General features: G+C 38.1%; 1 protein-coding gene across 1 annotated transcript; it reads right to left on the bottom strand.

The window, feature by feature from the left end:
• Positions 1-2,486: 2,486 nt before the first annotated feature.
• On the bottom strand, positions 2,487-12,969 carry LOC127652748 (26S proteasome non-ATPase regulatory subunit 11A-like). Its single transcript, XM_052139101.1, has 13 exons — positions 12,847-12,969; positions 11,609-11,710; positions 11,224-11,420; positions 10,339-10,396; positions 10,014-10,208; positions 8,061-8,205; positions 7,726-7,786; positions 5,491-5,553; positions 5,274-5,399; positions 5,133-5,168; positions 3,662-3,713; positions 3,366-3,508; positions 2,487-3,271 (listed from the first exon to the last, which is right to left on the bottom strand). Exons 1-12 carry the CDS (start codon positions 12,932-12,934, stop codon positions 3,366-3,368), a joined length of 1,266 nt encoding a protein of 421 aa, XP_051995061.1. The 5' UTR covers positions 12,935-12,969; the 3' UTR covers positions 2,487-3,271.
• Between the last annotated feature and the right edge of the window lie 806 nt (positions 12,970-13,775).

Genomic DNA, 13,775 nt, shown 5'->3' with positions numbered 1-13,775 from the left:
GACAGCGAGACGAGAGCTGCGCATGCGCAGTTTATAAATTGATTAGTGCGACACTACAAATTAAATTGAAATAATTCGTAATTGAATTGGTTTTTTTCCCCTCACGAAAATAAACGTACTAGATCACGTACTATTTTTCCGTTTCATTAGTGCCCAGCTGGAGCATGGCCTTTTCAAGCTATTTCTGGGGTTTCAGCTTTAAACTACAACATTGTACGTGTAATATGAAGGTGGTTAGCATCTTCCAAGCACCCAATTAAACGTTGATGGAAACTACAAAACATACCTGTCTAGGTATGGATTTTTAAAGGAACAGTTCCTCAAAAATTAAAATGTTCTCATCATTTAATCACCCTCATCCCAGATTTGCATGCTTTTTCTTTCTTCAGCAAACACAAATAAAGATTTTTAGAATAATTTTTCCACTCTGTTGGTCCTTTCAATGCAAGTGAATGTTGCCCAGAAAACTAAAGGTCCAAAAAGCAGATATAAGTAATCCATATAACTCCTGTGGTGAAATCCATACATTCTGACGCAATATGATGGCTGTGGGTGAGAAAGAGATCAACATTTAAGTTATTTTATGTTTTTTGACAATAAATCTCCACTTTCACTTTCCGATGTAAAACTTAACAGGTGCCAGATATGAAAGTAAAAATTACTTAAACATTGATCTGTTTCTCACCCACACCTATAATATTGCATCTTAAGACATGGATTTAACCACTGGAGTCATATGGGTTACTTTTATGATGCCTTTTAGGACTTCTGGCCACCTTTCACTTGCACTGAAAGGACCAACAAGGTTGAGATATTCTTCTAAAAATTGTCCATTTGTGTTCTGCAGAAGAATGTCAGTCATACACGACTATGATGGCGAGTAAATTAGAGAATTTAAATTTTTGTGTGAACTACCCCTTTAACAGCTGTCAATAGTTCACATTGCAAAACTCCTGAAAGCCAAACTGGGCACTCAAAGCATTTGTTGCACCTACAAAATTCTATCTTGACTCAGATCTGCCCTTTAGACAGTCTTCCAGAGACTGTTAAGATTATGAAGTAATACTCCAAGCAGACATACAGTTGAAGTCAGAAGTTTACACACACCTTAGCCAAATACATTTAAACTAATTTTTTTTACAATTTCTGACATTTAATCATTGAAAACTTTCCCCATATTTGGCCAGTTAGAATCACTATATTTTGAAAATGTGAAAGGTCAGAATAATAGTAGAGATCATTATTTATTTCAGCTTGTATTTCTTTCATCACAAATAAGTTTGCATAACACTTTGTTAGTTATTGGTAATATTGCCTTTAAACTGTTTAACTTGGGTCAAACATTTTGGGTAGCCTTCCACAAGCTTCTTCCAATAAGTTGCTGGAAGTTTGGCCCATTCCTCCAGACAGCACTGGTGTAACGCAATCAGGTTTGTAGGCCTCCTTGCTCGCTCATATGCTTTTTCTATCAGATTGAGGTCAGGGCTTCATGATGGCAACTCCAATACCTTGACTTTGTTGTCCTTAAACCATTTTGCCACAACTTTTGAGGTATACTTGCGGTCATTGTCCTTTTAGAAGACCCATTTGCGACCGAGCTTTAACTTCCTGGCTGATGTCTTGCGATGCTGCTTCAATATTTCCACTTAATTTTCCTTTCTCATGATGCCATCTATTTTGTGAAGTGCACTAGTCCCCCTTGCATCCAAGCACCCCCACATGATGCTGCCACCCCCATGCTTCACAGTTGAGATGGTGTTCTTCGGCTTGCAAGCCTCACCCTTTTTTCTCTCCAAACATAACAGTCATAATGGCCAAAAAGTAACATTTTTGTTTCATTAGACCAGAGGACATTTCTCATAAGATCTTTGTCCCCATGTGTACTTGCAAACTGTAGTAGCGATACTTCCTTGTTGAGCAGCCTTTCAGGTTATATCAATATAGGACTCGCTTTACAGTGGATATAGATACTTCTCTAACAGTTTCCTCCAGCATCCTCACAAGGTCCTTTGCTGTTGTTCTGGGATTGATTTGCACTTTTCACACCAAACTACAATCATCTCTAGGAGACAGAATGCATCTCCTTCCTGAGCGATAAATGGCTGCATGGTCACTTGATGTTTATACTTGTGTACTATTGTTTGTACAGATGAACATGGTACCTTCAAGTGCTTGGAAATTGCTCCCAAGGATGAACCAGACTTGTTTTAATGACTTCATCCTAAGTGTATGTAAACTTCTGACTTCATCTGTAGGAGGAAAAATTATTGCTTTAAGATAACCTTAATATACGTTACATTTATTCTATAATGTATATGGTAAAGTGTGAAGTTTCAGTGCCACTTGCGTCAGCAAACAGAATTGCAAAGATAATGAATAGGTTTTTAAACCGGTTTGACCAAACACTCCCCTAAACAGATAAGACAGATTCCTGTCCCAAACTAGCCACGTTGGAAGGTGCAATGACATTTTATTTTCCTGAACTAAACCATCACAAAAGCATGATAATCAAGTGTTCTCTGAATGCAAAAAATGTATACAGAAGCACATAAGCATTATGTCCTCTTGGTGACTTTATTATGTTTTTTAGCGTTATAAAAAGGGCAACAGCATGACAGGCCAGACAGAGGCGCTTGGCAACATTATGTACAAAGAGGGAAAAGGAAGGGTAGGAATGCAAAGGCCAGGGAATGAGAACAGCTCATAACCCAATCATGATTACAGCATTTTATCGGATTTCTTTCACCCGAAAAAGTCCAAGTATGCTGTCTGCACAAAGGGGGTTGCTTGGAATTAGACCGGGGCTTCCTTAGGGGAGTGGGGTTGGGGCTTAAACCGTTTGATCGACATGTCAGGGAATCTTGTCGACAGCTCAACACAATGGCCCCTGGATTGGCAAGGGAACTGGATCATTCTCAAATCAGCTTTGCTCTACAAGAGATCCATGTATATACATTTCAAATAGAGTTATAATGCAGGTGTGTTTTTATTTTTTTGGAAGATTCCCTGATGGCCCAATAGGCAAAGCCAAGATACAAACAAATGCATTACCAACAAAAAAAACTGGGATCCCATAGTAATTGAAATAGTAGTTTGTCCACTGAGGAAGGTGGTAAAAATTGTCCAAGTGAAAGCCAAAAAGAACAGCAGACCCAGTCAGTTTTTGGGTGTTAGACCTTTCTTTTGACTTGATATTGGTATCACATCACCCTCCCCTTCCCAGTGTCCCCTACACTGGCCATGCTCTCAGCTGCAGGGTCCCGTGCTCAACCTACACAAAGACAGAGTTCAGGTCATCAGAGAGCAGTAATTTTTGTATGTCATGCAACGCAAATGAGATTTAACAATGCTGTGCTCAAACTTGCCTATGTCAATTTCTTGGCTTTGTTGTAGAGCGAGTCCACTACTTTGCTCATGTTCTGAATTGTTTCAAGAGCGGCTTCGTATGTTTTGTCTACTGGAGGCTCGTCAAATACAATCAGGACACCTTCCCCTTGGTCAAGAATCCCTAAAAACAGCAAGAATGATAAATAAGTATGTTGCCTGTAAATAAAACAAGGTAAAAATATTTGGAGGGAGCATAAATACAGTAAACAGTATACTGAATACATCAAACAACATGCTCATAAAGTACAGGAAAACAGTGATCAACGCAACAAACCATGGAATTTCTGGTCTAAAATCATCTGTGACAGCTTCCTCTCAACATCTCCCTGACGAGAAAATGACAGAGCAATGTCATTGTAAAAATAAACATTGTTTTCAAACAGCTTTCCAGATTAATCCCCTATCTGCTATTGATCGAACAAACAGATGCAATGTAACAGATTTTAACACTGTAAAAGCTATACACTTCAGCTTTAAAACAAGAACATTCATATCACTGATACAAATGGCATTAGGAATCAACATTTGTTTGCCATTTAATTCAAAAGGTAGACGAGAATGTTTTAATTGAAGAAAATACAATGTGTCTGTCATAGTGATTAGTGGTTGACCAATATGGGTCTTTTAATGGCCGATGCCGATATCCAGATGGCAACCATAGATGGCATGTCCACTTTAGCAATCACATTTACTCCCAAAAAAAAATACAGAATCAAAGCAATCGTACAGTGATAGTGACTTAGACATATACTTATAACACACGTGATGCGCTTTTACCTTGGGCTGCATCCGAAAACGTAGGCAGCTGACTTGCTACCTTGCTGCCTAATCAGTCAATGGCATCTGACATCTGTGTTGAATGAATGGAACTCTTAAGGAAACTGGTCTCCGAACAGTTTGAAATGTACCTTATTTTCATCCTACCTCCATATACAGACGCAGCCTTGAAGTTGCACTTACGCGTTCGTGCAGATCCAATGTGAGCCTCAATCTCCTGACAGTTTAAATGGCCTGGATCGCTTGCTTGGATTGTCACAGGTCAGACGGTCATGATTTGTGAATGAGAGGAACTTTTGATTCTGACTGATAGAATAAATGCTTCAGAGGAATATATTATAAGAGCGCTCGACGCGAAGAAACCGCTGGATTTTCATGAGGTTTGTGAAATACATCTGTTTAAACAAGGTATCTGCATATTTGCAAATGGTGTATAATACAAGTTTTATTTATATTTGCCTTTTATCATTAGAAAAGTTACAGTGAACTGTTGAGGAGAGACTGTTAGAATACGTGCTTCAAAGCACTCCACAGAATGCTGGATCTGCTCAAGTTGAGTAAGGTTGGGCTATTACATCTGTTTTATCGAGATATGTGCATATTTGCAGATGGTATATGATATTAGTTTAATTGATATTTGCCTTTTTATCATTAGTTGGTTACAAAAGTTAAACCAAAGTTACAGGGAACTGTTGAGGAAAGCGGGAGAATGAAACAGGCAGCACTTTAACATTATGAGCTCAAACACGTCTGCCCCGGGTATGATATGCGGACAGTTTAAATGACACTGTGTTGCACAACCGTCTATTAGTGTAGTAACACGATGGCACATAACAAAAGGAACGGTGACTGGACGTTTATTTGTCTCAGTCGCGTCACATGCAAGCAGGTGATTTTCAGCGCAAATATTTTTAAAAGTCAGAATATCGGCCGATTTATCTAAAAGTGATCATAATGAATATTCTTACCTTAGAGAGTTTTATTATCTCAGAAATGTGTTCCATCTGTTGGTATGAGAAAAGGACAGTGAATAACTTAACTCTTAATCATAATCAATGTCAATTGAGGTTTATAAAATAACTAATGTAGCAGACTTGTCAGGGCATTACCTGCACTCTGGAAAAGGGCTCAATGACCCTGATGAGGTTTTGCTCCAGCAGATTGTCGTAGAGTTTGGTCAGGTGGGTGCTGATGATGGGGTCATCCCGTAGCTCAGCTTTGTATTCTGTTAAAGCCTGAAAAAATTAAATAAAATTGACATTCTCATCCAGTGAAAAAAGCAGCTGGACTGGGAATGTGATAACATTTTAGCAGCATTTGACCCACCTTTTCAAAGTCTGCAAGTGACCTGTTCTTGCTGGCTTGGGCCACACATTTAAGTGCATCCGTCTACAAAAAGAGAGAGACAAGGGGAGTTAATCCATCCAATCCTGCATTAACACATTCAAAGATACAACAATAAAACTTAACTGAGTGCACTCTTGAATCATATAAAAAAATAAATATTGTGTGCTGTTCCAGCGACTAGTGATAACATAGCGACTTATGCAGAGTTTACACGATTTTAAGCCTGATTTTCGCTCGCCAACAGTTTTGTGGAGATCGCCGACAAAGCCTGAAATCGTGGGCAAATCGGAGCTCACTCCCATGAGCAATGATCACAATGTATGAACTATCAAAGACGCAATTTGAGAGAATCGCTGATGCATTGCCGATGTCAGCAAGGACCCGTCTGTGATTCCAAATCGTGTAATGTGAAATATGTTTTGACAGAATAAAACAGAAGGGTTGAACTACAGCCAATGAGAGTAAGAAACAGGGCAAGGAAGTTTCAGTGTGAGGAATCCTGATGTACCTGAAACAGAACATCAACTAGCATGGCTGGGATATCAAGAAAGTCTCATTGGACCAAAGAAATGGAGAAAAGATTTGTGGAACATTGGCAGGAGCACCAGTGCCTATTTGACTTTTCCTCTGAACTGTACCACAACCGGGTGGAGAAAGAGAAGAGTTGGAGAGAAATTGGCAATTCTCTTGGGCAGACAGGTAAGCAATTAGGTCGATTTTTCAGTAGGAGCTACTTTTTCATATTGTAACCAAATAAAATATATGATAATTTGAGGCAATTAAAAACATACACATAATATTCTGAAATGCATAACATAGGATCATGCATTTGTTTTCGTATCTCGTATCACTTCACACGTGTACTCCGTTGTGAAACGTAATTTGGAGTCCAGGCAGAGTCGTAGGGGATTAATCAATAGTGAAATATTTAGTAATGTGTTCACCCCTGTCGCGGATTCGTGTAATTTAGAAACGCTACGACTTCAGTGACAAGACAGACAGTTTTGTAATATGAACGGTAACACGAACCAACATCTTTGAAAGTCGTGGAGTGTGTAGGAGCCATTAAGTGATGTGGACCAGGATGTTATTTTAATGTACCAAGTAGAGGCAGGTACAATTTGGTAAAAAACAAAGGCGAACGCTCTTTCGCCATTATACCGAACGGTTACCATTGCTGAATCGTGCCATTCAGTAAAAAAATCTCTCTCGCTGACATGGTTGTGCTTTCATTTTCCATTACGGTGCTGTGAAATAAGGATTAGAATGGACTGACTGAGCAAGAGACCAATCGTAAGTGACCACATCAATAAAGCCGCTCCACCAGCATGTTTCCCTGTCCCGAGAATGGTTAGCAAACCATGCTGAGAAATCCGGGCCAAGATCGGTTCGGAATTGTACTGTACCAAGCCCTGCTTAAGTGGAAATGCTACTAGAACAGTTACTAATTGTGCTCAGAACTGTTCTGCCTGATGCTGGAAAAGTGCCTATTAAAACAGCAGGATGTGCAAAAACAAACTAAGAAAAAATGTCTATTGTTTTCAAAGTCCTGTTTTGATGCGAATAGAAAGAGTAACTAACTATGCCTTTTGCAGTTTAAAAGCAAGGCCACATCATGATTATGATTTTATTTTGTTCTTATAATTTTCAGTTTTTCAGCTCTAGTAACAGACATTTCTTCAAAGAAACATGGTCCAACCAAGACATTCTGTGATTTAATCAAAATAATTTCAAATCTAATGATTGAAGACATTCTAAAACCATAAAATGTTGTTAAATCACTTACAATACTATAAACAAGCTAAACAATTGGTTACATTTTTGTTCAATTGCAATTTAACATTTAAATTAATGTATGTGCAAATATGTGCCTGATTTCTTATGGGAAAAAGCTACAATAACAGATCTAATTTTGGTCTCAAACTTGTATGAAACTCATTTTGACACGCTTGCTTAATATATATTTTTTGAGACTTATTAATGACTATATTAAATCAATATATTAAATCAAGACTTTGTTGCTTTATCTTCATCTGAGCCAAGTACATGCAAGTGCATGTCATTCGAGAACTGATTTTCATTTTATTGTTGTTATGCTGCCATGACACTCCCTGGTCAATAGGGCTGTTTAGGGGCTAACTGCATTCTTGCAGAGGTAATGGAAAAACTACACCATGAGGTTGAGTAACAACACATTTCCACTCAGACATCTACCTGTCTGCCAGCATATCGGAGGGCAAGTTTCCCACTGATCAGGGCCTGCACATCTTCTGGCCTGTAATAACACATTTATACAATGTTAGTCTTTAGACTTTGCTCTAAAAGTTACATTTCATCAATAATATTTTGTGAACATTCTCACTTTTAACAAGAAAAAACATGACATGGACAAATTATATATCTCTGCAAAATAAGTCATTACTGATTGGACATGCTACCTAATCTTTGCAAAGACAAGACTTGTTTTCATTACACAACATGCTCAATACCTATCTAAGTGTTTGAAGATCTTTAAGTAAGCAGAGACTCTAAAAAGAGCCAAAACTCACAAGTTAAGCATAATCTTGCAGAGTAGCATGTCCTTGAGTGCAGTAATGGCACGGGGATTGTCAATAGAATCATAGCCTTCAAAGGCCTCATAGAAGTATGAATACGCTGTCTTCCAGTCCTTCTCCTCAGCAGCGTGAATAATGCCTGTAAGGGAAAAGAGGATGCGACACAATCAGTCAGGTATATTAGCCACAATAGCTTAAAACACAGATTTCAGAACACAACATGAGCAGCCAGAGCATGTCTTAATTATTAGACTGTAACCTAATAATAATAATATTTTAAGTTATTATCTAAGTTTTTGTCCTTAATAGAAGACTGGACACTTTATTGTAGTTGTTAAATGAAATGTATGATTTGTGATTAAACATTTCTAGAAACTGTTTATATTTAAATGCATTGTTTACATTTATATTGTATTTAAGTTCTAAAGTGATTCATTTAAATCAGTCATTTGCAGCTTGATTAGATTCACATTGGTGACAAAGGGTGGGTTGCACTACTAAGGAATAAGGATTAATCTTAAACTTAGATTAGATCAAGGTTTACCTGATAAATGTGTTGCACAAAACTTTGTGTAAAAATAATCAGGGTTACATTTGAACTATTGTTTTGAAACAGATTTAAATTTCAAAGTAAAATCTAGATGAACTGTAATCTAGTTGCTCCATTACTTTAAACTCTGATGTAAATCTCAGTTAACTTTATATTTGCAGATGAAGTGGTTTAATCAAAAAAGGAACCACAATAAAGAATGAACTACCAGGAACAATCATGAATGACTAGGCAAAAGAAAAGTGGATGTGTCATCATTACTCTGAGAGATGTTTATCATATTATTTATGTTTATCATGGCCCAAAATCAAGAGCCATCGGCCATGATGCATGCTTTCAAATTCGGGTGAGTACGATGGCTCATCTCAGCTGCAGGGTGATTAACTGCTTCCCACCCTGTACATGCGGATAGGGGACAGAGACAGATCTCTCGAGAAGAAGCTTCCCTAATCTTTCAAACTCGCTTCAGTTGGCAGCCTGCAATCTTTATTTCTGGCCACAACAGTGCCGCTGATGTGAGGGAAGGAGGTGGATCCGAGACCCTTGCCACTTGTTTCATATTATCCCTCTTTTTTCTTAAATAATGCAGCCATATTTTAAGGGTTGTGACATTGAAACGCTTCTGTGACATTTCCTCAACCTGCTTAATCTACCATTTACTAACAATCTACAACGAGGTTCACAATCCATCATGGTGGACTAAATTTATTGCAGGTGAAAGTTTTAATCAGTATAAAAGTTTAATCTCTGATTTGTTAAACTGTATTTAAATTAATTGGTCCAACAACTTGAATTCAAAGAAAACTTGGATCAACAACCCTGGATTAGCTCTAAACTCTGCTTAATTTAAACCTTACTGGTGCAACCCAACCTGAGAAAATTAAGTCATGGCAGGAAGGGAGCTGGCAAGTTAAAAAATTATGTTTTTGATTTGAGGTGGTAGATAAAGGAATAGTTCACACAAAAGGGAAAATTCTGTCATCATTCACTCACCCTCATGTTATTACAAACTAAAAAAAAAAGTTTTTCTTCCGAGCAACACAAAAGGAGATGTTCAGGCTCGGAGGCATGGAAAAAAGATGCAATGAAAGTGAATGGTGACCGAGGCTAACACTCCACCTAACATCTCATTTTGTGTTTCACAGAATAAAGTCATATGGGTTTAGAACAACATATGGGTGAATGAATTATGACAGAATTTTCATTTCTGGGTGAACTATCCAGTTAAATACCACTTTTGACAACTTCATGGTTTACTAAACAACAAATACCTGTATGTTTCAACTGGCTGTGATTGTATCACATCGCACAGATTTTTTGCTTTAAGTGCAGACTGACAAATTACTTACTGAATCACTTCCTCGGAAGGAATTGCAGTGGCATGAATCACAAATTACCTGACTGCATGTCTAGAGCAGCCTGCAGCTTTGGGGGGCAGTAGATGGCATTTGCTGTGGTCCTGGCAGAGGTGAGAGCTGCTCTGGCCTTGGGCAGATTGCTCAGTGCATGGTACGTCTTGCTCTCCAAAAGCTGCAGCTCCACCAGCAGAGCTTTGTCATCCATCTTCTTCAGCTCTTGCAGGAGCTGAGAGCCTGAGATAACAAGATAGAACAGGACAGATGAAAGAGGGAGGCAACGATTTCAGAACGCAAATATGTCTCCCATGCTTAAGAGTATGAATGGGTTAAGCTCTGTGAAGACAATTTCTTTTCATGGACTCACCAAGCTGCAGTGCCTCTTGATAACGTTTGGTGTCAAAATAAAGGGAAACCAGACGGGCCTAAACGATTAAGGAAACATTGATAAGAAATCATTGGGTCAGAAAAGGATCAACATACTCAAATTATTCAACATATTCTTCTACAACAAGATTAATTAGCTCAGGTGTACTTTTAATGAACCTAACACCATTAAGATGACTTTTAAAAAGTCTCTAATTTTGTTTCAAAAAGCCCCTTTGTTTCAAAAAGTTGTGGGGACAGTATGGGGTGATGTCACAAATTTGTTTTCCGTTTTGAGAAATAGTCATTCTTGATGACCAATTTAAGTGCGCCAATAAATATTTCACATGATTAATTTGATAACTTGATCCGTACAACTAACACTAAGTACTTGGATTTTGTTATCAGTGGATACATATATGTATCAGTAAGATTTTAACCAGAACTACTTATTGGTCTCATGGTAAAGTTTTTGCCTCTAGTACAAGGAGTTCCTCATTCTAATCCACCCTAACATAACTTTATTTAATAAAAAAAGACTGCATCCAAACATCAGAGGATGTATATCATGAGTGTGGATACATCTGTTTGCATTTTGCTGTACGATATAACAGGAACAGAGCAGGAGCTGTGCAACAGCGGAACATTGCCGCCCACTGTCACTCAAAGTCACTGATAAAAGCTGCAAAGAGCATGAATCATAACATTAAAAAATTGTGTCGAATTGCCACTTATTAGAACACACACGAATGAAATAGAAACTCTTAAGAACTGGAGATGTTTCTTCTGCATAAGACACTTACCTGACAAAGTATATTTCAAAAAGTGGTGAGGATACGTCCCACCCATAAATTACACCTTTGATTTTATTATACTTTGTGCTCACCTCCAGGGCTTGTCGTAGAAATGTCCTCTTCTCTGATTTGGCCCAATCAATGCACTCCAAACATAATTCCACCTCTTGACCAGTAGCTGCCTCCATATCTAAGAACAGATCAAGCAGGGAGCGCACCAACCGTGCTGCCTTTGCTTTGCTGATGGAGTTCAGGAATGGTCGTACGTACTTCAGCAGACCTCCTAATTCTATGAGAAAATAGAATACATGGGAGGTAGCTATTAATTGTAAGGAATATGACAGCCTACATCATACTAATGACCTGCAAGGCCATGAAATGCATTTAATTGTGTAAACAGACATAATAATGTGATATTGCCATGTGTAAACTGCTTCCAATGTGATTAGGCCAAAAGCCACTAGTTAAGATCTTTACCAGCAGCCTGCCCGGTCTTGGCCAGCAGTCTGCCCAGCTCCAAGATGCTCTGTTCTTTGACACGCACGGCCTCTTCGTCATCGTCTTGGACGTCCCGTTTGACTGTGGATAGAAGGTGGAAAACTTCAATTATTAAATCCAGCCAAAAGACACTGCTTATATTTAGACATTAAAAGTCTAGGTTAACCAAATTAAAACTATGGCAGAAAAACACAGAGCTAAATTAGTTTCTAGATAGTGAACCATAAGCCTCAAATTGGTAGGGATGAAACATCTGCTGTTAAAGTGTTAATTTTACGTTGTATTAAATGTCTCAAAAGGCTACAGTCTGGAAATGGCGTGGCTTGTAATCAAATTATCCATGACAAACGTACACATTTCAAACTCTTACAAACAAAACATGACACTGGCATTATTGCATGAACGTGCGATAAGAGTAGGAATACTAACACACAACCTACAGTGAGGAAGTTATTCTGATCATACATAATCTAGCAGTCTGTCAGTTTTAATGACTAACATCGGCCACAATTTAGTTTTAATTACATTTCTCACACAATTGTATGTACATTAGTTTCCTTAACTATGTATAACAATTTAACCCTAAATGTCAGAAAATAAGAAAAGTGCCTCAGGAAATAGAGAACACTCAAATGAGTGATCTACCATTATTTTAACGAGTAATTCAATAGCTGGCTAGCTAAACTAAATCAGTTGTCATACAAAGTACCTGGTAGTTCAGGTAAACGTCGTTTAGGAATACGTAACTTAGCTTCAATAGCCCTTAAATTGTTCACTTTAAAATACAGACACAAGCACGCCAAAATTAAATACCTAACATAGATATTTGCTTACTTATCCCTCTTTTATAAATATGTCTATTCACAATACATTTGAGAAATAAGCACGTCCATTGAGAACTGAAGCTAGCTGATTGGCTAACTCTGTCAGTTTACAGGATTTTACTAGTTTCTTCCACCACATGCAACAAATCAGTATTTGCGAAGTTTTAAAGGACACAGCAGCTCGTCTGTAAAGTTAACATTTAGCAAGAGTGATCTGTATTTGTGCAGCTAAATGCTTTCTCACGCCTGTCACAGTGAGTCAGCAGCATGACACCGGCTAACACGTTTAGCTGGTGTTCTAGGAAAAACACAGTGTTTGTATGCTCAAAACACAGCTACATCTGCTAAAATCGCCAGAGCGTTTTAAAAGCTAGCGGGACAGGGGAAACTTACCGATAGCGTGTAAAATGTCAATGGACGCATTCCGATCCGTACTGAGCAGCGACTGTGCTCTCTGAAACTCTACCGCCGCAGCCGCCATCTTACCAATTCACCAATTGCTTGAATCACATAACTATCATCATTAAACACGCTACCGGAAGCGCCTCTGAGGCACGCTGGGAGATTGAGTGTATTGAGCCAGCAGTAGGCGGTGTGACACGCCAGGAGGCCTTTATCGAGGACCACGTATGACAAAATAATTAAATACTATAATTGCAAAATAGCAAAATATAAAAAAACACGGCAGCTTAAAAAAATAAAATCATGTTTGGGGTATTACTGTGTGTAATTTATGTTGTAGTTACACATGTTTACAAAATGTCCAAGTATCTTACCGTCACTTCGGCTCAATTCTTGAAAGTTCATAATGTTTTTCAAAACAATAAGTTCGAATATCTGAACAATTAGTTTCTTATTCACACCAGATTTGAATTTCTTATTCATTTATGCAAACTGCTCATGTTTTGGCACATTTGTTCAAAAGAGTAAGTACATTTGTCTACAATTTGCACAATTAATAAATGCACATCAGAATCAGAATGAGCTTTATTGCCAAGCATTCTCACGTACACAAGGATTTTTGCACACAGAACATTGCAGTGAGACACAGAATATAAAACAAGGTAAGAGTATAAATAGACATACAAATAATAGGACATATAACAGAATGGTGTATGTACATTTGCATACACAGTTATTGAATTATATATGGGAATTTACATATGTATGAGATATGTATTTACATAGTCCTGAGGCAGTTTAATTGTTCATTAGGAAAATGGCCTGAGGGTAAAAACTGTTCTTGTGCCTGGATGTCCTGGCGTTCAGTGCTCTGTAGCACCGACCACAGGGCAGTTCAAAGATGGAGTGGGCAGGGTGTG

Source organism: Xyrauchen texanus, chromosome 12 (assembly GCF_025860055.1).
Source record: "Xyrauchen texanus isolate HMW12.3.18 chromosome 12, RBS_HiC_50CHRs, whole genome shotgun sequence".
In the NCBI taxonomy this organism is placed as follows: domain Eukaryota; kingdom Metazoa; phylum Chordata; class Actinopteri; order Cypriniformes; family Catostomidae; genus Xyrauchen; species Xyrauchen texanus.
The sequence above is the reverse complement of the archived record's forward strand: the minus strand, read 5'-3'. Positions and strand labels throughout refer to the sequence as shown.